Source organism: Sciurus vulgaris (assembly GCF_902686455.1).
Source record: "Sciurus vulgaris genome assembly, chromosome: 9".
Classification (NCBI taxonomy): Eukaryota; Metazoa; Chordata; class Mammalia; order Rodentia; family Sciuridae; genus Sciurus; species Sciurus vulgaris.
The window spans coordinates 86,759,833-86,784,012 of NC_136469.1; the positions used below are offsets into that span (position 1 = coordinate 86,759,833).

At 33.5% G+C, this 24,180-nt stretch overlaps 1 protein-coding gene across 7 annotated transcripts in view; it reads left to right on the top strand.

Moving 5' to 3' along the window:
- The window catches only part of ANKRD17 (ankyrin repeat domain 17), a 148,393-nt gene that overhangs the window by 103,186 nt on the left and 21,027 nt on the right, over positions 1-24,180 (top strand). For all 7 annotated transcript variants that reach the window (XM_079152680.1, XM_079152682.1, XM_079152681.1 and 4 more), the window contains 9 exons: positions 3,281-3,392; positions 3,554-3,699; positions 7,074-7,216; positions 8,014-8,227; positions 8,961-9,136; positions 10,225-10,387; positions 12,980-13,075; positions 14,777-14,893; positions 23,897-24,068. In XM_079152680.1, coding sequence (XP_079008806.1) covers positions 3,281-3,392; positions 3,554-3,699; positions 7,074-7,216; positions 8,014-8,227; positions 8,961-9,136; positions 10,225-10,387; positions 12,980-13,075; positions 14,777-14,893; positions 23,897-24,068 — 1,339 coding nt within the window. The remainder of the gene's footprint in view (positions 1-3,280; positions 3,393-3,553; positions 3,700-7,073; positions 7,217-8,013; positions 8,228-8,960; positions 9,137-10,224; positions 10,388-12,979; positions 13,076-14,776; positions 14,894-23,896; positions 24,069-24,180) is intronic.

A 24,180-nucleotide genomic window follows, 5' to 3' on the forward strand; every position in this document is an offset into this window, starting at 1 on the left:
TATCATTTTTAAAGACAAACTTCACTGCAATAACACCTGTTAGATATAAATTGCTGTATTGTATGCTATGGGCTAAATGAAAACTTTCTTTGGAATGTAAACCTATATGAACTCTTTAAGAAAGCACTGGTCATCTTTTTCATTTTTCAGGTTTGAAACTTTCTTAGATACATGACAAAGAATATAACTTCTTGACCACCACATAATGTGGGACATACTTCAAGTGAAAGATCTTTCCTTTAAGCAATACTTTGCCTCCAGAAACTCATTGTTTGTACTATTATTATTTTGACTGGCAATATTCAAAATACCTATTTTTTTTTCTGTATCTTGTCTGTCATGTTGCCATCAACCCAAAATTTTATATCAGTTAATTTGTTTATTGATGTATTGTGAAACAGGGTAATATCACTGGGGATTCTGCAGGTTATTTGGGATATGGATACCTCACTTCAGAAACTTGTTTGTTGTTGTCTTAAAAGAGTGTCATAAAATATTAGTTCCTTTAATTTCTCCTTAATGTAGAAATACAGTGGAGCTGTTCTCTTTTAAGTTCGATTCCTCAGGGAATTTGACCTGCTTTCCTTTCTCAGCTTCAAATATTTTTTTCCTTTTCCAAACTCATAATACATTGTTTTTACTTCTTTTAATACTTTGAACTTAAATTTGCCCTGTACAGAAATCAGTAATATCTTAGTGAGCAGGGCCTATATTTTCTTTGTCAACCTTAGAGTATGAAGCAGAGTTCTTTGATTATCAAAGATACTTAATAATTGAATTTTTGTTTTCTAATGCAGGAAAATACGTTACTGATCCACTAAAATTTTTCATGCTTATCTTTTTCAAATTTTGAATGTCTTCTTTTTCTAAATCAGCATAGCTTTCATAAATTGTCCTTTAGCCCTGAAAGAATTTTTAAAACCTTGTAAACTTCATCATAAAGTTGACTTGTCTACAGATTGCATATGCACTAACAGAGAGGACATAAAACAGAAACGCTTAACATTATATTCACCTCAATTTGCAATGTGTTAGGGCTGCTTATGATGTAATGGTAAGAGCAGAATTTTGTTATCAAGAAAATCCTCTTGGTTTTTTAAGCCCATCTCTACCAGTTATTAGCTGTGTGGACATCAGAAAGTTACTCTCCCCATTTTGTCTCTTTTTCTCTGAAATCAGACATAATAATTTTCTTTTTTATAAACCTGAAATGAAGATCAAATACTATAACACAATCAGAGCTGTCACTCATGTAAGTTTCATGTCCTTCTCCATTGTTGTAGTTGGTGCATCTCTCCCTTGTGGCCATCCCTGATCTCTGCAGTCAGTAGCTCTGCTCTCTGCCAGCCTCTTCTGCAGAGCAGCTTTTGCGGTCTCCCTCTTCATCACTGACTAGTAGGCTTTTTCTTATTTCTTGACTCTATCGATTTTGCCTTTTGTCTCGTTTTTATTTTTATAATGGAGTTGGTTTCTTAGAGTGATTTACATTCTGGGAGGATATGCCTTTTTTGTATTTATTACATTAAATATTATAAACGTATAGAAACTAAATATTTCATATATATATATTCCTTTCTTTTATAATAATCTCTGAATCTGTAACATTTTACAGCTATTGTCATTTATTCTACTTAATTATCAGTTATTAATTTCTGGGCAAAGCATCACTTACAGGTGGAGAATTCAAACACTTTCATTACCTTCTAAAAATTTTTAGTCCTTTGAGAGTGATGGGCACATAACACAGTTTTGTAGAGATACATATATGTAATGTGTATTTCTGTAGTTAAGAGATAAACTCATCATGGTTTTTCTGAGATTTTTTGTATTTTTACTACCAAAAGTCCCTCATTCCAGAAATCTACCCTTGCTCCCAGTTCCATGATTATTATTCTTTTAAAATATACCTAATTTGAATTTGCACTGCAAATATTCACATATTTGGTTTTGATTAAATGTATAGTCAGGAAAGTAGATTCATTTATTCAAGTTATTCCATATGCCCTAAAAAGTTTTCTAATAGATCGACTATCAGTTATTCAATTAAAATGAAATAAAAATTTAATTCCCTCAGTCATAGCTGTAGCTGTAGTCATGAGCCATATTTCAAGTTCAAATATGCATATAACACTAGTCATTATCATTTTAGACAATACAAGTTTGGAGTACTAAATGTTTAAAAATTTAGATACTTGACTACGTCAGCAGTTAAACTATGATAGATTATGACTACTAGTAAATTCGGTATTGGTCACTATCATAGCAGATGTTAAATTGTATATTGACTTGTCATGTCTCAACTATAATAGTCTTGGTGTTTCAAAGTACATAGAGTACTTCATATATTTTTTGTTCCTTTAAGTATTTGGGGGCTTTGGTCTTAAACACAGCTAAGTTACTTGGAAACTATTTTTTCATTTCAAGACTTGCTTTTCAGCTTTGTTAGATGGGTCCAGAACAACTAATTTGGCCTCACTACTGAGGATTCTACTTGATACCCTGTGTGTTTTAAGGTGTTTCTACTCTGGTTGGTAGGAACCAAACTATTTATTCCTGGCCTTGTGTTCCAGCTTTGGGTGTTCAACCTGATCCCTTCTGGTGATCTTTTCCTGGCCTCCAATAATTTCCTCATGCACATGTGCTCATCAGAACTCAGCTGAAGATTTGAGGAGACCCCTCTGCAGAACTCCAGAGTACTCTCTTTCTGCAGTGCTCTCCTTTTCAGTAATCTGCGCCATGAATTCTAGCCAACTTGATCTCTCCAAACTATCTTCTCCATTAGGGGAGATTGCCAGGTTCTGGGCACCCATTCCCTACATTACACCTGGAAACTCTTTAGGCAGTTAAGTTGTGTTAATCATTTCTATCTTCAGGGATCCCTGTCCTGCATTACCTGTCTAAACAGTCATCGTTTCAAATAGTCGTCTTTTTTTTTTTTTTTTTAAGTTAAGATAGGGAAATAAATCTAGTCTGTTATTCCATTAATGGCCTGAAGCAAAAGTGAGTCCACACTATTTCATTAATCACGTAGTTGAAATTAGTATATGGTAGAAGGTTATACTTTTTCCCCCTGGTGTTTACTTTAAGAATTGCCCATACAGTTCAAGTGTTATTGGTAGTTTTCTTTTAAAAGTTACTGGTTGGCCACTTTGGGGAGTGGGGGGGACAATAAACCTTACTATTCAAATGCTTGTTATAATAGTGGTATATATGTATCTGTGTTTTTACTGTTGGCATTTTAAAATTATCTAATAAGCTAATAAATACTTATTTTTTACAGACTGAGAGTAATCATGACACGGCACTGACGCTTGCCTGTGCTGGTGGCCATGAGGAACTGGTACAAACACTGCTAGAGCGAGGAGCTAGTATTGAACACCGAGACAAGAAAGGTAGGGCTCACTTTTATTAATTTTATTTTCTGTAATATTTGTGAAAAAAATGTAAGTATTTAGATATATTACTTCTGAGCCCCTTTTTGATGCTTTAGGTACATTCAAACATAGTATTGCTCTTTGGTTTAGCACATAGTAAAATTTCTATTTTTCTCCAGGTTTTACTCCACTCATCTTGGCTGCTACAGCTGGTCATGTTGGCGTTGTGGAAATATTGCTGGACAATGGTGCAGACATTGAAGCCCAATCAGAAAGAACCAAGGACACACCACTATCATTGGCTTGCTCTGGTGGCAGACAGGAGGTAACATTTCCCTTTAGTGTAAATTTTTAACTCTTGGTTTAGCAAATGCTTACATGATTTTTGTGTCTGTAGGAACAAGGGTTTGATGTGTAGTTTATTGCAGTAATTCAACTATTATCTACTAGCAAATACAGTGTTAATATAAGCAACCTTCCCAGAAAAGTTGTGTTTTTTGGAATCCTAAAAAAAAGTATATAAAAGTAGTACCTGCTTTAGGAATTCCTGGGTATTGCATTTAGATAAGAAAAAGACTAAAGCCAATTGCAATGACATGCCTGCCTGTAATCCTAGGAACTCAGGAGGCAAGAAGATTGAAAGTTTAAGGGCAGCCTCAATGACTTAGTGGGATCCCCATCTCAAAATAAAATATAAAAAGAACTAGAGGTATATCTCAGTGGTAGAAAAGTGCTGGGTTCAATCTCCAGTACTAAAAGAAAAGAAAGGCAGAAGACATTTCAAATCAGATTAGAAAACTCCTGATAAACAGGGCTTATTTTCACTTATCTTTTTCTGTCTTAGAACTTAGAATAACTGGTGTTAATCAAGTAGGTCTAGGAAATTATAGCTTTTTACTCACTTGTATGTCTTCTGGCATTTAAAAATAAGCTGAATAGCTAAGTGTGGTGATACATGCCTGTAACCCCAGCTACTTTGGAGGATCACAAATTTGAGGCCAACCTGGGAAACTTGGTGAGACTCTGTGTCCAAAATAAATAAAAAGGACTGGGGATGTAACTCAGTGGTAGAGCAATTGCTTAACTTGTTTAAGGCCCTGGGTTCACTTCCCAATACTGGGAGTGAGGGTGATGGTAGGGGGACAAATTATTTGGGTAACTTAATCCCCCCCACCCCAATCTGTTCTTATGTACTGGTGATATAAGTCTTAATAAACCAGTGTGCTGTCTCTGTAGAGTCACAACTTTTCCAATAAGGAAAAGTTGAATCATAGGTTTAGGAAGCACCCCAAGTCATCCAGATAAGTTTCCTACTGAACTTTGAAGTCATATTTTTTCCCTTCCCTTCTTCTCCTTTCCCATGAAGTTGGCAGGTTTTCCCACTATTCTTAATTCTGTTCTTTGAACAAATGAACAAGAGTTTGTACCCACTTGTATGTTCAGATATTTTGAGTCTGTGTTCACCAAAAGTACCTACATTCTGGGGGTAAGAGGGTCTGTTCTTTTGGTTATTAGCCAGAGATTTCTTTCCATATTGTTCAGTATTCTGGTTATTCCACCCTTTATGTCAGTATCATTCCTGAAATGTTATTTCAAAAAAATAACTCTGACCAGCTAACTGATTATTATCTCCTATTCGAGCATTTTAATGTAGCCCTTCCCTCTTTGTTAGTCATAGCAAAGATTAGAAGCATTGATGACTAACAATAATACAAGTATACATATATATGTACATTCATACATATATTTTTTAATGGACATTTTTTCTTTGGTTGACTGTTCCTTATAATTTTTCCCTGTTGAATTTGGAGTAGATAAAATATGTGTGAATAGTTAGATGCACTTGTTACTGGTTGATCTGTCAAGAAACAACAAAGACTTGTTTCTATTTTGTTTCTTCTGGTTGTGTCATTTCATTCTTCCATAATCCTCAGTGGAGGAGGTAGAATAGAGTCCTGTCAATTCCACATTCAAATATGAGGGCATAAATTTTTACAGTGAAATACCATTGAACTTTAAAGCTTATAATAAAATATTGATCAGAATTATAAATCTCTTTTGAAATGTAACAAAAGTAAAATTGTGCCTTAATTGAAATTTTCAGTTGTTATACATATTGATAATCATACTTGCTACATATATTAACAAAATTTTTTCAGTGTTGAATCAAAGAAGTATGTTGGTTCCTTTGTTTGAAGATAATAAAACCAGTGTGATGCTGTAATTTTTGAATTACATAGTCTTATTGAAATGTAACAGATGAGGTTTATTAGGAAAGTCTTTCAGGTAATAATTTTGCCTAGAAACACCCCATTGCTTTAATTTATTGTCCATGGAACAAGTAAGTGTTTTGAAATAATTTAACTAACTCAGAAAGAAGTTTTTATATAATAAAATTCAGAAAACTTCACATTTGAAATTTATAGTTTTCTACTGTATTGATTTTAAGGAATTAGCCTAATGCCATCTTTTGTTTTGTTTTGTTTTTATACCTTGTCAAGCTACATGAACTTACTGGCTTTGAAGCAAAATGTGAAAGTCATATTTAAAATTTGGCATAGCTTTATTCAAACAAGTAAAGTTTAAGCTGATAAGTGAGAGAAAGCATTGTTTATAAACATTTATTATTTCCCAGTTAGTATTTTCATTAATATGGCATTATTATTTCCCAGTTTTTATACCTTAGTAAAAGTGCTAATGGAATAATATAGTAAATAATGATTATTATGTTTTAGTAATATAACCTTTAATAATATTAGCAAAAACATGAGTTGGGAAATAGTAAGTATTATTAGGAAGAGCAAAGTTAGGAGTTAGCTGTGGTTTGGAGTCAACCTTAATTTTCCTGTGTCTTATTTGTAAAATGAAGAGGAAAATACTAATACCCGTGTCAAAGGATTGTTTTGTACTTTAAATGGCATGGGGCAAATGATGTATGAATGGCTAATAAGCACTTATTTTTAGTTATCAGGGAAATGCAATTAATACCTAATGGGTTACTACCACACACCCTCTAGAATGACTAAAATTAAAGACTGGTTATAAAAAATGTTGCTGAAGATGTAGAACAACCAGAACTCATGCATTGTTGATGGGAGTGTAAATAGCACAACCACTTTTGGAAAAGTTCTTTCAGTTACTTGTAAAACTGTACACCTAGAAATAAGTAGGACTTAGCATAATACAATATTAATGGTAAAATCTAGATAGTTTATAAAGTTTTTTCAACTCTTGTATATTTGTAAATTTTTATAAAATTTAAAAGATAGTTAGCTTTTATTCTGAATTTTTAAAAATATTGAAAGGCTTTAAATTAATTGAAATACATTTACATATACAAATGCAGAAAAAATCTGTCCCATATTACTTCTACTTCACTACTATGTGGTGGAATAACACCGATATACAGATTTTTATACTAATTTCCAGAGTAGCATCTCTTAACAAATTTGAGGTCCAGGTCTTACATGAACATACTACATCTTTTCAGTAGATTTCTAAATGATTTTAACTCGACAAGCTCTCTCTTTGTTGACTGCTTTTGCTATCATTTGAGGCTAGTTTTGGGCAGAGGATAAATGAAGAAAAATTCTATTTTTTGGTTGTACAATAGACCAGAAAAAAAGGAGGAATTACAAATATATACCTTGGAAGTGACTCACCATAAGAAAACACATTTATTTCTTTTTTTCTTTCCAGGTGGTGGAGCTGTTGTTAGCTCGAGGGGCAAATAAAGAGCACAGGAATGTTTCCGATTACACACCTCTAAGCCTGGCTGCTTCTGGTGGTTATGTGAACATCATCAAAATATTACTAAATGCAGGAGCTGAGATTAATTCTAGGCAAGTTTTATTCTTTTCACTGCAAGCCATTTATTTAGATACATAGTTATGTTACAGATAATTATAGAACACCTTTTTTTTTTAATGCCACTTTTAGGCCCTTAAAATGTAAATTATGAAGAGATTTTTAAGATTTATTTAAGTTATTAGAACTTAACATATAACTTGAAAAATATCATATGCTATATCTCATACAATGGAACTAAACACAGACCCTCCTTTCTTAGTTTTTATTAAGCAAGCAAATATAGGCCTAGAGATGAAATGTCCAGCTGGATGTGGTGGCACATGCCTATAATCCTGGTGACTTGGGAGACTGTGACAGGAAGATTCCAAGTTTGAGGGTAGCCTCAACAATTAAGAGAAAAAAAGTCCATCATCATTCAAGAACTTAATATTTTTCTAGCTCAGGTTATTATGTAGAATGAGATAAAGTAATAGATTAAGTTCTATCTAAAAGATTTCTAAAGGAGACTTGGTAATATATGAAAGATTTACTAGACCTGAGAAAAATGGTTAAATTTTTAAATAACACTGCAATATAAAGAATCTTCCATTAAAATTGTATATCACCTTACATGAATGGTGTGAATATACATTGTGTACAACCATAGAAATGGAAAATTGTACCCCATTTATGTACAATGAATCAAAATATGTCTGTAAAAATAAAAAAATATTTTAATAAAAAATAGAATAAAAAAATTTTAAAAATAAAATTCTATATCATCATTTGGTTTTTCAGTGTAAAATATATATTTTTTTCCTTCTATTCTCCCCATAATGCTCACCACCAGAACTGGTAGCAAATTGGGCATTTCTCCACTGATGTTAGCAGCTATGAATGGGCATACAGCTGCTGTTAAGCTCCTGTTGGACATGGGCTCTGATATAAATGCTCAAATAGAAACCAATCGGAACACTGCCCTGACTTTAGCCTGCTTCCAAGGAAGAACTGAAGTGGTTAGTCTTCTGCTTGATAGAAAAGCAAATGTTGAACACAGAGCTAAGGTAAGAAAAATTCTGAGATTTACCCATGAATTTGTTGCTTTCGTATTTAAGGTGTATAGTAACAAGATGATAATTATAATTTTTAGTACTTTCTAGTAACATTTATCTCCTACATATATATTGAATCAAAATCCAAGCAGTGGCACATGCCTGTAATTCCAGTGATTTAGGGAACTGAGGCAGGAGAATCACACATTTGAGGCCAGCTTCTGCGATTTAGTGAAATCCTCATCAATTTATCAAGATACTTTCTCAAATACAACATAAAAAGGACTGGGGATGTTGCTCGTTGATAAAGTGCCCCTAGGTTCAATCCCCATTACTGAAAACTTAATAATAATAATGATAATAATAATATAAGGAAATCATTTGTTTAACTTAGTCAAGCATTAACTCTGAAAATAACTCAGCAATACATTTTTATAGGTCTTAATGTTAATAAGGTTATCAGCTGAAAAAGAGATTCTATTTTGAAAGAGAAGGGAGGAATTTAGTGCAAGATAGAGGTCACGTGCTTGGATCTCATTCAGATTCTTTTTATAATATCATTGATTTTAGGTGTAATTATCTTTTAATAGATCAGATTGTAATTCAGACTAATAAGTTTTGATGCAGAAATTTAGTTGTGAATATTTATAAAAGCTGTCCCATATTGCTTCATCATATTGTTATTCTATACCATTTTGGCTGTTTCTAGTCTGTTACATGTTTTTTTATTTTCCACTAAACCTAGACTGGCCTCACACCACTAATGGAAGCTGCTTCTGGTGGATATGCAGAGGTGGGCCGAGTTCTTTTGGATAAAGGTGCTGATGTCAATGCCCCTCCAGTGCCCTCCTCAAGAGATACAGCTTTAACCATAGCAGCAGATAAAGGGCATTATAAATTTTGTGAGCTTCTCATTGGCAGGTATGATATTACTAAATTATTCACATATGAGCATAAGTATTATTAGTTATTACTATTCTTTCTGGGCAGTTGTACTATTAAAAAATCAAATGTGATTACTTTTTGTATAAACTATAAGTGTTTTTTTCAAGCCTGTTATTTTTCACCCATCCAGGGCTGTGCTACATTGTCTAATTTGTTTCAATGCAACCTAAAATTATTTTTCTTCCTTTCTTGTGTGCATATACTTTTTAAGTGCTATAGTAAGCTCTTTGAGCATCCAGTTGTTTTCATCCACATTCATGTCTTTCATACAATTTGAATTTTGCAGAGTATTACTCCCAAGTCTTAAAAGTCTGGCAATGATCTAAGACATCCTTATTGATTTTCTTATTGTTTACAGTAGTTAAAACTTTTAGGTGTTAGTCGTAGAACTGTTCAAGGTATCAGAGGATCCAGGGTAGTTTCTACTTTCGCATTAAGTTGCCTGCCAGTTTCCCAAATATGTTTGTTTCCTTACTTGGATTTTCTACTTTAACAGTCTTAAAGATCCTTTGGATGATACCCTAAACAGTAGTATTTGGTACTTACTGCTATTAACTATGTTTATTAACTACTTTTACTACCATGAGTCTTCTTATCTACCTTCATGCTGACTGAGTGCTAAATGTGCATTTATTCTTTGACTCATTTTTTTCTGACACTACATACTCCAAGTACATGGATAGAAATAATCTGAAGCAGATATGATTGCCTCAGGATACTGGTTTTGTTTCCAGCATACTGTATTAGTATATTGATTATGCTACTAACAGGATATTCTTCAATTTTTTACTCAACAAAATTTCACATATTCTTACATTTTGAAACTCAGAATTATGCAGTCATTATTTTTAAAATAAAATCAATTATTGGATATATGAAATTTATTTGATTTGCTGGCTGGAAATTGTAATGTAATTCTGAGAGAAAATTCTATTTTGGTCCTTGAATATTAAGAGCAATTTTCATCTTTACAGAAATTTTCACATGGGCATAATTGGTTTTTATTGTTACTATATCATTCCATTTCATTTAAGACAGTGCTCTCTGTGTCATTCATTTTTTAGGGGAGCTCATATTGATGTACGTAACAAGAAGGGGAACACTCCGTTGTGGCTAGCAGCAAATGGTGGACACCTCGATGTGGTTCAGTTACTGGTGCAAGCAGGTGCAGATGTAGATGCAGCAGATAACCGCAAAATAACTCCTCTTATGGCAGCATTTAGAAAGGTAGAATTCTTTCATCCTCATTTTCTTGGGTATTTTCCCTTTCTGCTAGGAAGCATATGGTCTAGTGATCACTGAAGACTCTGAATTTGTAATTTAGCACCTTTGGTGAAACCAAGTGATAACAATATGCAAATAATTACTCTGTTGGCAACAATGGAAGGTAGACAAATACAGGTATTATGGAAAAGCAGTTAATAATTATCTACATTGGACATCTAATCTAAGTAAACTTTTAGAAAGCTATTATAAATAGTATTTTCAAATTTTAGTTGCAGTATTAATCTTTCACTGTAAATCCAATTAAGAGTAACCAATTGTAGCTACTTATGTGTGGTTGTTTTTATTACTTCTGTAGAGAGAAATTGACTTATGTATGTATGTATGTATGTATGCATTTATTTTTGCAATATTGGGGATTAAACCCGAGGGTTCTTTACTAGTGGAGCTCCATCCCCAGCCCTTTTTAAATTTTTTTTTTTTTTTTTTTTTTTTTTTTATTTTTTATTTTGAGACAGGATCTTACTGAGTTGCTGAGGTTGACCATGAATTTGCAGTCTTTGTGCCTCAGCCTGCCTAGTCATTGGGATTACAGGTGTTGTGTGCTACCATGTCAGGCATAATCATTTTTAGGAAAAAAAGAATAATGAAAATCTATCTATTGATACTTTAAACGTCCAAAAATTCAAGCATACTATCTTTAGAAGCAGAAATATGAATTGGTGAAAGTAAAAGAAACTGTTCCTTTTTATAGTTCGTAGTACAAAGCTGTGTATAAGTAAAATGATTTGGTTGGTTATAGATCACTATTTCAGGGATTGTATACTTTTTTAATCCTATCATTTTGTAAACTGTGAGTAAAATTTTCTATAGATTCCAAAATGTTGACTAGTTTTAATATATAAATTGCAAGAAGTCATCTCTTCCTATTACTCTCTGGTGTGTGTGTGAGTGTATTTGTGGTGTGTGTGTGGTGATACTGGGTATTGAACTTGGGCACTCTACCACTGAGGTACATCCCCAGAGCTTTCTTTTTATTCTATTTTATCCCTAGATGTTCTGGACTACCTAAATCTGATTGTCTTGTGTTTTTCTTTAGCAGTCAACTTATTCTTTCTCAGTGGCCACCTATTATCAAGTTAATCTTCCTAATCACTCCACCACTTTAGTAGTTTCTTTTAAGAACTGTTAGGTGTCTCCTAACTCTGAAGTCTTTGAATTTAAATCAGTTTGGTATTCAAAGCCACTCCAGGGTAGTGCCTTTAGGTGTCATCTCCTTTTATGAATTCTCTCCTGCTTGATCTTTTTCTTGTTCCTTTCTCTCACATAACCTTTGTTCTCATCTAGAATGCCATGTGCTTCTTTGTTTTCTACAAAGTTCCTCATTCTTTGGGTAGTTTAAATTTCTTCTATACAAACTATTTCCATCTTATTTGAGCTCACATTGAGATCTCTAATCTCCTAGAGATTATGGAAGTTCTATAGCCCTTTATTGTCTTTATCATTCAGTTTGACAAACATCTTTATGTTATTACTCTTAATTATTAGTAATTTCTCTATTGTTGTTACTCTTAATATCTGGCATTCATATATCTTTGTAATAAGCCATTTTAACTTGATATGAACATTGCTTATCTTTTGTATTCATTCTACTGTTTATTTTTGAGTATCTGTCATATGCAATTGTAATGAATGTGATGTTATGTTACATAGGATACAAAAGCCTTTTTTTTAATGTAACCTAATTAGGGAGGTGAGATCCATGCCCAAGTCAGATAACTGTCAGTTGTCCCGTTGTAAATAGTTAAAGGTAAAGACTAAAAGTTTGAGGGAGATCATTAGGCAATGATGCTAGTGGCATTTGAGCTGTTAAAGGAAAGCTTAAAAAAGTTACAAACAAAAAGGATCAAATAGAGGTAATAGAGGACATATACTGAAGACTATCAGCTGTCTGTTCAGACTGGCTGAATTACAGGTGTTGTGCAGAGAGCAGTGGTGCACGTGGGAGAAAGTGAAGCAACTCTTGAATGTTAAAGATTTTGAACATTACTTAGAAATATTGAACTGTTATATTGAATAATATAATCATAGCTCATTCTGTAGGAAAGCTTTTTTTTTTTCTTTCACACCATGCACTACAGTGCTATGTATTCAGTTTTTCTCTGAAAAGAATGAAAGAACAGAATTGTTATTTTTTTTCTCTTTAAAAACTTAGAATTGAAACTGGTTGTTCATGTCTAATGAGTTAATAAAGAAAAGGGAGATGAAATTTTTTTTATTTTTTTCTTTTTTTCCCATTAGATATAATTCGTACTTATCTTCATACTGATTTTTGGATTTTTGGTTTTTTCTTCAAAGTGGTTTAGAATGGTAGGTCGCATTATTTGGTGCTACTTTGGAAGGTGGAATAAGAATGAACAGTGTGAATTTAACTCCTTAGAAGCAAAGCCTACCTTGTTTTTCATTTATAGTGCTAATATGCAAATAAGTCTTTACTTTGTGGCTCTAATGTTAACTAATGCAGATAGTTCACATTGTGTAGATTTACTGAATCCTTTTAGAGTCTATTCAATCTGACATTGACGTCTTTTCTAGGGGCATGTGAAGGTGGTACGATACTTAGTCAAGGAAGTCAATCAGTTTCCATCAGATTCTGAATGTATGAGATACATAGCAACCATCACTGATAAGGTAATACATTGTTCATGTTTATTCCACTATTTAAGTTGGGTGTTTCATTTGATTGATGTATCTCCTATGTTAAGAAAAATCTTGGTTTGAACAATAAATACATAGAAATTTCATTCATTTTTGTGAAGACAAATGAACTGTGACTCTTAAAGAGACTGTACACAGATTAATGAATTAATGAAACATTCTCTGTGATAGAATTACTTTGCTTTTTAACCAGTTTTTAAGCTAATTTTTATGTAACACTAAACACTTCAAAGCAAAATTATTATTCATTAGTGCTATCATATCTGTAGAGATATATTTATCTAGATTGATAATATATTCTGAAAGAGGAATGAACTCAATGGGTTTTATTACCCAGCAAAAATGAATATAGTACTTTTAATCATGGGCAGAAAACCTTAAAGCCATGTTAAATAATGTAAAAGTTAGGGTTTAACTATCAGTTTAAAAATGAATTGGCAGCTGGGCATGATAGCACATGCCTATAATCCTAGCTACTCTGGAGGCACAGATGGGCTGATCACTTGAGCTCAAAAGTTCATGGATCACCTGTGCAACACAGTAAGACTTCATCTCAAATAAAACAAACAAACAAACAAAAAGTGTATTGACTAGAATTATGCAGGAAAAGTAGGCAAGATAAATAAAATCTTTCTTTTTTTTTTTCTTTCCTTCTTTCTTTTTGTTTTAGGCAGGGGGAATTTTACTATGGATGGAACCCAGGGATATTCAGCCATTGAGCTACATCATCAGCCCTTTTTATTTTTTATTTCTAGACAGGGTCTTGCTAAGTTGCCAAGGTTGACCCCAAAATTGAGATTGTCCTGCCTTACTTAGCCCATCTGAGTTGCTGGGATTACAGGCATGTGCTACTGTTCCTGGAATAATAAATTCTATTCCATTTTGTTTTGTGGCTTATGCTTACATCCAATTAAAATATTAACACAGGCCTCTGGAAATCTAAAGCTGCCAATAAATCTAAAAATATTATGATTATATGATAGTGGGCAGTTTTTCCCCTTAGGTTTTATTTAACATAAACTAGGCAATTCTCTGACTCCAGATTTTTTTTTATGACAATTAACAGTCCTGATTTAGTGTGTGGGGAGAAAAGGGAGATGAAGATAAGTATTTTAAAATAATTACTATTGTGGGAATATTTTTAATATCCAAAAAAATAAGGAAAATACCCCTTTGTCTTTTGAGAATGAAATCAGAAAACTATGTTAGGTACTGTTTCTGTGATTCCTTTTGTGAGTAATTCTTGCCCATAAAATTTTAGCAAAAATGCTTAAATATTTGAGGACAGTTCTTGCCAGATAAGTACTTTGGAAATTTGTAAATTCATTTTCATTGTTGACATTGCCCATTTTCCCTTAGACCATTCATTAACCAGCTGTCATAAATTATTGTAGTGTTTGCTGTATACTTTATGTTCAGATTATGAGTAAATAATTTTATTTTTCTAAATACCAGTCAAATGGCTATTATAATGAAAAACAGAAACTCTTTGCTTGTGTATGTTTTAAAATATGTCATTTAAATTATGGGTTTATTTGTACCCTTTTTACCTTTTTTCTTTTCTGTCACTGATCTTCATTGCTTATGTTTACATACCTCAATAAGATCTTTATATTTTTAGGAATCTAACTCAAGATGTTTTGAGACTGCAAATATGTTCAATTTTCATTACAGGAAATGCTGAAGAAGTGTCATCTTTGTATGGAATCAATAGTACAAGCCAAAGATAGACAGGCTGCTGAAGCAAACAAAAATGCCAGCATTTTGTTAGAGGAGTTAGACTTGGAAAAGGTAATGACAATTCTTTACATATAAAAACTACTCACTTTTTTTTTCTTTCTGATTTTTCTTCCCTTAATTCATTCTTTTGTGATTTTGTTTTTGCTGTAATTATGTAATTACACGATTTTTCTCCCCAAGTTTATCTCAAATAGAGAAGATAGTTGTGAGTATCATTAAAAGCATTTTCTTTGTAATCAAATTTTTAAAGTTTATTACAAGAATCATGGTGATCTGAAAGGTCAGGAAACTTAGCTTCTAATTCTGGATTTTAGTCCTATCTGAACTAATGATCTCTTAATTCTCAATCATGTCTATAGTTCTTTGATCCTTGACCTTATTTTGTTGCCAACATTTATCAGAAGTACCACATAAACTATAAAGGTATAATCACCTAGTGGAATACAACCACTTGGAATATTGAGTAACTACATGTTTTTTAATGAATAACTTCTTTTGTACTTTTTCAGGCAGACTAGAGTATTCTATTCCCTTAGAGAATAAAATCCTCCAAATCAGCATATAATTTGTACAGCCTTATAACTCCTTTTTCTTCCCTCCCCTTTCTGTCAACTTTTCCCCACTAACTCTGTGATCCAAAACTTAATGGAAATTGTAACCATTAGCAGGAAAAGAATTGGTTTGACATTGAATAAATATTAAGGGATACAAAATCCATTGTATCTTGTTTTCTATGAAAAGATAAAGAATGCTAAAACTTAACATGTATTTAAATTTATAAAGGATATGTGCTAAAATTATGCATATGCCCTTTTTGAGTAAGATCCATTCTTTTGCTATATTTGCTGATTTTATTAAGCTATTTTATCCTACAGAAAGAAAATATGAATCATTCTAAATATTTTATTCAATTTAGAAAATATATTCTTCTGAAAAAAAAATTTATGTTGGAGGTTCTTCATTTTTAAAACTTCCTTTTTTCGTTGGACCCAGTAGCATACACCTTTAACCCCAGCTACTTGGGAGGCTGAAGTGTAAGGATTGAAAGTTTGAGGCCACCAACTTGTGAGACCCTGTCTCAAAATAAAAAGGACTAGGGACGTAGTGGTAGGTGGTAAAGTGCTCCTAATTTCACTCTCCAGTAAATCACATCCCCCTTTCCCCTCTCTCTCCATACATGGTTTAGATTCTGACCAAATTAAAATTTACTTTTGGAGCCACTTTAATGTTTAGAAGAATGAGTGCATTGAAAGATGTTGTAGTGAACATTGTAACTATTACTTAACCTGTTCTCTTTCTTTTTCTTTTTTGTTTTTGTTTTTGTTTTTGTTTTCGTGGTACTGGGGATCATACCCAAGTCCTCTTGCTTATATTAGGCAAACCTTGTTGTACCACTGAGCTACATTCCCACTAATGTATTTTCATATTCACTTTTATCAGGCCAAGTTAGGAAACAGAATATTTATTATTTTATTCTTCTTATTAAAACATTATCCTCTTATTACAGATAGGGAAATTGAATCAGTAAGAGGTTGTTAAGCAATGTGCCTAATCCAACTAGGATTTTAACCTGATTTTTAAAATGTAAATTTCCTGGTTCTCTGCCCTCTCTTAATTGAATATAACCTACCTCTTAGATTTTTCTACCAAAAGTATTTTATTATTCTTTTCCCCCATTACTTTTCTACTTGAAAATGTTAGAATCTGTGAATAGTAGTTTTATCAGAAAGTATCCTTTCTTTAGCTGAGACATTGATTATCTGATATTGAATTTTTGTGTTTATTCATTTTATTTACATACCTTTGGATTCCAAGTCAGGAAGCAGCATAGGAAATATCCTATTAAAGCTGTCTGTTTTCAGCTAACTTTAAAATTTTTTTGCTTTTATTTCAGTAGCATGCTCAGTTTAAACTCTGAAATATACAGAGATAAGCTATGTAAAGTTGGAGATCTCTTATGGTAACTAAAGTGTGTACCTCTATAAATACCTAATATTGGGCCTTTTAGGACCCTACACGATCTTCCCACCCACACCGCTTCTTAGTCCTCTTTGCCCTTGTTTGTTTTTATTACTCCTCTTCTTGGTTACTTAACTACATCCGTACTGACCATATACTGACCATCCTTCTTTTTTGTGGGAATGGGTGGCGGGGACTAAGTTTCTTAACATGCGTCAGTAGTAGAATATTTTCCCACAGCCATCAGCAATACATGAGTGTGATTTTTTTGCATTCTTGGCATCATTTCTCAATGTTGATATTTATGATTTCAGGAGTTCTTGATTTAAGAAAAGTCAAGAGAAGCTTCTTTCAGATATCACTGTATATTCTTCCCTAATGTTAAGACTTAAAAGTGTTTAAAAACTTTTTACTCATAAATTAATTAGATGTAAAGCAGTCCTTCCCCATGCACTCTATACTTTGCCATTTTGATAGAGGGTGGTATATAATTCCACATTATAATGAAACCTGTTCTTTTCTGAACTGCAGAACATATTTCTATGTGAAATATTATTAGATGGGACTTAGGATTTTGCTATTTTTTAAATAATGATATACATCTGTGAAAATGTTCTTTTTTGCCTTTTTGGTTCTACTAATTTATGATTTAGAAATGTTGGAATTTAACTGGTTTGAATTGAGTTTATGCATGGATAACTTATTTCATACATAAAAATGTTTCTTTAGCTAGACACAGTGGTACACACCTGTAATTCCAGAGACTTCGGAGGCAGGAGAATTGCAAGTTTGCTGCTACCCTCAGCAACTTTGCAAGACCCTGCCTCGAAATATAAGATAAAAAGGACTGGAGTTGTAGCTCAGTAGTAAAGCCACCATAATTTCAATCCTCAATATCCCCCGTCCCACAAATTAAAACAAACAAACAGGTTTTTTGATCAGTATTTGTAATTTGAAATTTTTGGATTATAAAAAATTTAGTGTTGAAGACTTAGTGTTAGAGTCTCTTGTACTTAATAAATATTTACTTATTGAACATACGGTATGTGGAAGGTTTCTTTCTCTGAAGTAGTTCCATGTGTTTGAGATTCAAAATGCTCTTAAAATTAATTTCTTGCCTTTCTTAGTATATTAACATCTAAGTTATATTCTTGGCTGTCAGAATCCCTAGCAGATATTTTTAATTTGCATTTTAATACTGATCTCACTCTTTGTACTTCATTACTTACATTACTTTTTCCCTCTTTTTATTTTGTACATTTTTATGACCTTTTATTTATCTAACATATATTTAATGTACCCATCCCATTATCTCAGTTTTGCACCCTCCATTCTGATTATCACCTCCTATCTTTTCAAAAGCTTTACTCCCTCTAGATTTCTACCTCCAACACTCTGTCTACCAATAAATGGTAGAATTCATTTATATTGTATAATCCTTATACTGTTCTTTACCCCCTTTTCCTTGTTTTTAACTTCTACCCAGTAATTAAATGTGTCTAGAAAAAAACAGCTATGACAGGTTTTACTTTGAATGTATAGCAGTGATGATCAGTAGTCATACAGTTGGCACTCTGTATTTGCTGGTTCCACATCTGAGGATTCAACAATTGTGGATAAGAAATACCTGGAAGTTGCTTCTGCCTTGTGGTTGTACAGATGTTTTTCTTCTTCTTATACCTCTAAAAATATAGTAAAAAGGGCAAAAAAGAATAAAGCAAATAAAAATACAGAACTGTTTAAATAGACTACATTGTATTATGTTAAATGTAAATATTTTGCCATTTTATAGAACTTGAATATTGAAGGGTTTTGGTACCTGGGTGGGTTGGGAAACTTCAGTAACCAATCCCCCCACATAAAATAGGGGATGGCTGCTGTATTGTTGTAGCCCTTCATTGCTAACCAGTAGTTAGGACTCTACATCCCCTTAATTTAATTTAGTCTATACTTACCTAGACAATTGTTTCTTTCCTTCTCCTTTATCCTCAGACTTCATCACCTCTTCTCTTTCACCTTTAATAAATTACTTTGCATGATACATTAGTGAAAAAATCAAGGCATCAAAAGAAAACTTCTGAAGACATTCCTCTTTTTACTATCTACCCGTTAATTCTTTCTGCCATATGTACTTCCTACCAGTGACTTGATAACCAGCCCCTCTATTTGTTTACTACACCCAATCTGGTTTCTCCTACTCAACAACATAATTGTAGCAATTCTCTTGTCCTTTCTTCTGTATTGTTTTCTCCCTCTCCTGGATCATACCATCAGCGTACAAGCTTATTTCTCCTTTTTCTTCCTTGCAGTACTGGAATTGAACCTAGGGTCTCATGTGTACTAGGCTACAGAGCTACATCCCCACCCCATTTTGTTTCTATTATATTTTATTTTATTTTAAGACATATCTTACCAAGCTGTGCAGGCCAGTCTTAAACTTAAAATCCTCCTCAGTCTCCCAGTTACCTGGGATTACAGGCATGAAACATCACACCCAGCTTATATCTCAAAGTCTTTAAAAAATTCTTCTTTTGACTCACATGTCTTGTCTCAACCTTTAAGCTACAGAATCTCCCTTGCAGCTACATTCTTTTTTAAAGAGTTCCCTGATTTGGCTATCTCCAATTATTCCTTTCTCTTGAATCTGCTTCTGCCAGGTACTCACTCCTACAGCTCCACCAAAATCGTGTTTCATATTGCAAAATTCAACAGTTACTTCTCCATCCTCATCTTACTAAAGCTAATAAAATTTGGTATACTCTCTTCTCTGGGCTTCCATGCCACTTCATGCTCTTGGCTTTTCACCTACATAAATGAATATTCTTCTGTATGTCTTTTACTGGTTCCTCTTCTCACCTACTTTTTAATTAAAGAAGTTCTTAGTTCATTATGTGGTTATCATCTTTATACATTGGTTGTCTTTTTTTGCTTCCTAACTTTAAATATATAATAACTGGTCTCATATTTATATCTTCAACCCAGACATCTTCTTTTAACTTCAGGCTCATACCTAGCTAGCTAATATGTGCATTTGGATGCTTGATTTAACATCTGTTATTTTTTATATGTTCAAATATGAATTCCAGATCTTTGCCCACCAGAGACCTATAACTATCTTCTGATTGCTCAGACTAAACATCTTGAAGTCATCTTTGATTCCTGTGTCCCCTCTGTTGTTTGAAAATATTGTAGCCTGTGCCTAAAAATGTATGTAAAATTTTAACCACTTTTCATCACTTCTTCCCCTGGTCCATATCATTAATATGATCTCTTACCTGTATTCTTGCAGTAGTCATTTAAAGAGTCTTCCTGATTACATCACTGCTCACAGTATATTCTCTTTGTAGCACTAAGAGTGATCCTTTTAAAACATTTAAATCAAATCACATCACTCTCCTGCTGAAAACTCTAATGACTCTGAGTTTCCCTCCTGGAAGAAGAGAAAGTTTTTTTTTTATGACCTTAGAAGCCTTCCATCTGAAGGGGTTCATTTTGGTGAAGGCAGGGATGATTTGTTGATGCTTATTAGCACATAGTAAATCATCAGTAAATGTTTGTTAGCACTTCCTCCTCCCTTGTTTTCATCACTATTCTATATTCAGAATTTAAATCTTGATATGACTGTCAAATTCTCACTTAATCTTTGCCTTCCATTTCCTTATATCCATTAAATGAGTTGGTATAATAAATTAACAGATACTCCCTGTCTCTTGTCATTTGATGTTTTGCACCACTTCACTATCAAGAAAACCATCAAAACCCCCAAGCCCCACCGCAAAGGAAGGCCTTGAAAGATGTGTCCTCTTGACTTTGGATTTGAACCATGAGTCAAAATTAAACACTTGGGGCTGGAGTAGTATGCTTGTGCACAAGGCTCTGGGTTAAGTCTCCAACATAAAATATAAAACAAACTAACAAAAAGAAAACAAAAATCAAATTCTTTTCTTCACCCTGTAATCTCAGAGACTTAGGAGGTTGAGGCAGAATGGATCGAAAGTTTAGGGCCATCTTCACAATTTAGCAAGACCCTGTCTCAAAAAATTCAAAGAACTGGGGATGTAACTCAGTGGCAGAACACTGTCATGTTCAGTCCCACATAACCAGAAATAAAAAAACAAAAAATAAAACAAAACAAAAAAAACCTCTTGATAACTTTCAAAAGAAAAAATATTAGTTAGAATAATGCTTAGCATATTAAACCCTCTGCATACCAGTTGTATCAATATCATCATTCTCTCTCTCTCTCTCTCTCTCTCTCTCTCTCTCTCTCTCTTTGACTTTGGCTGTCTTTGTGCGCTTTTTCCCATCCTCTTGTTTGAGTTATCACTTCTCATATGACGTTTTTCTGTCTCCTTGTATAAATACCTTTGCTTCTCATCTTTCACATTGTCCACCTTTTGTGCTCCAATGTAACTTCAGTTCCACACAGTATTCTAAATATATACATCATTTGACTCTATTTTTCCCTCCTCAAAAACCTTCAGTGCCTCTTCATTTACTTCATGGGAAATAGTCACATTTTCTTATCTTAGTCTTTTCTATCACCATGGTTAAACTCCCCCTCCCAAAGAATTTTTGTACCAAATTTGTGGATGGTATTTCTTTAGCCTTTATTACTACTCCCTAAATCCTCAGATTCTCATCTTAAAAAGCTTAATTCTCAAATGTCATTTAATTTCCTAAACACTCAGTTAAGAATGACCAATTGGGTTAGTACCCTTTCTTATTCCACAGTGAAGTTATTCTGCAACTTTTGATTTTTTTTTTTTTTTTTTTTTTTTTTTTTTGGTCTAAGCCACTACCCTTTCCTCACACATATTTGCAAATATACAGCCATTTTTCTGTAAGTGAAATGAGGTCTGTCTGTCTGTATATATCTATACACACATACACACATACCTTGTGAGAAAACAGGATGTCAGACTAAATTTCTAACCATTTTCTTGTTCTTGTAGACTAACTTGAAGTTTAATTATTATATCTGGTATCTTTGGAATCTTGTATCAATTTTTAGCACCTCTTTTACTGCTTTATCTTTTTTCTGTTGTTTTTCAGTGCTGGGAATTGAATCCAAGGCATGCTAAGCGTGTATTCTAATTCGCACAACCCTCCCTACTCCCCCCACCTCCCCCAACAAACAGGGTCTAGCTATGTTGCCTAAGTTAAACTTGCCTGAACTCCCCGGGGGCCCAAACAGTCCTCCTGTCTTAACCTTCTGAGTAACTGGGACTATAGGCATAGGCCCAGCTATTCCTATATCTTTAAATCTGCTGTCGTTAACTCATACTCTCTGTCTACAACTTCATCAAGGTAACTGTATCCTACTGAAACTTTTCCTCAAAAATTTGGTATACACAAGTTCCTATCTACAGATTGAACATGGAGCAAAAATATTTGGGAAAAGAAAAATCCTTCATTTGTACTAAATATGTAAACTATTTTTTGTTGTCATTATTCCCTAAAACAACTATTAACATAGCATTTACATTGTATTAGGTATTATAAGTAATCTGGGGATGATTTAAATTATTGGGGAAGATGTGGGTATATTCATATGCAAATACTATTTAATCACAAAAACCACTTTATTGCCAGGCATGGTGGTTCACACCTGTAAGCCCAGCTACTCTTACTTGGGAAACTGAGGCAAGAGGATCACAGGTTTGAGGCCAACCTCAGGAACTTAGTGAGGTCCTGTCTCAAAAAATAAAACGGACTGGGGTTGTGGTTCAGTGATAGAGCACCTCTGAGTTTAGACCTCAGTACCAAACAGACAAAGCCATTTTATGTATTTTTTGAGCATCTGCAGATTTTGGTATCCTGATGAATCCTGGATTGTCATTCCCTGTGGATACTGTTTTGTTTCCAATTGTCTTTTGCTCTAATGAACTAACTACAGTGGAGGTCACCAGTGGCATCTTAACTGTCAAATTTTATTACCTGTTTTCACTTTGTATTCACACTGACCTTTGTGATGTTTGCCTATGTTGACCCATGTTCCTTCTCTCAGTAGAACTTCTTCTACGTGATTATGCCTTCTGTAAATCTCACTTACTCTTTTAAATATTGGATACTATCTCCCTCAGCACACACAATCTCTATCTATACATAAACACACACTTATAGAATTGTACCTTTTTCTCTCTCGTGACCTCATTAATTCATTAGTTCACCTACCACCTACGTACTTAAAATGCCTCTTAAATCTGCATCTTTCAGTCTATACTTCTCTGTTTCTGCTTGGTTTGATGAAATTCCAGGTTCCTTTGTAATCATAGCTTGGGATCTCCTCTAAGAATGTCATCCTTAGACCTCTGAATATTTGCCCCACTCGTTAATGAGCAGAAAGGGTAAGGTCTACCAGATTATCAAAACATGAGCCTTAATATAAAAAATTCAGAAACCATACATACCTCAAACTCTAAAATATGATAAAACTGTAAAACAAGATAATCTAGGCTGTAGTTATTGTGACCAGAGGATCAGCCCCCTCAGACTGAACTTTTTAAACCACAGGTACTTGTATACCTAAGATCCAGCCACAAATACATACTGTGACTTGCCCAGAGCTTACCACTTTCACCCATATCTAGATGAATTGAGTTTAGATAGAATCCTGCTTTCTCATTTAAACTCCTTTCTATATCCTGGGGTGTTGTTGAGGCAGGGGGGTTCCCTCAGCCTACAAATTTGAGATCAACCTGGACAATAAGGCAGAACTTCATTTAAAAACCTGCTGGGATGCAGCAGCACAGCACATAATCCCAGCAACCCAGGAAGCTCAGGCAAGAGGAATCTAGGTTCAAGGCTAGCCTTGTTAGGATTTAGCTTATGGATAAAGTGCCCTTGAGTTCAATCCAAAGTCCCAAAAACAAAAAATAAAGGTTAGATTGTCTTTTATCCTTATTTGCTCTTACTATTTTAAAAGTATTATCTCTAGATTAGTTTGAATATTACTTATCTCAAACAATAAATTGAACTAATTGACTTTGAATTTTAGGTATCCCTGTTCTCTTGTTTTAAGCACTATTCTGTGACAACTTTTCTTAGAGTAAGTTTCAGTGTTGTATTTCTGTTTTATTGATCCTTTAACAGTTAAGGGAAGAAAGCCGGAGGCTGGCTTTGGCTGCCAAAAGAGAAAAGAGAAAAGAAAAGAGAAGAAAGAAAAAAGAAGAACAAAGAAGAAAACTAGAAGAAATTGAAGCCAAAAATAAAGAAAACTTTGAACTCCAAGCTGCTCAAGAAAAAGAAAAACTTAAAGTTGAAGGTATTTTCTCTATAAACAACCATCTAATTCATTTTTGGTTTTCTTTTATAGTACTGAGAATTGAGGATTGAACCCAAGAGTATTGTGCCACTGAATTACATCCCTAGCCCAT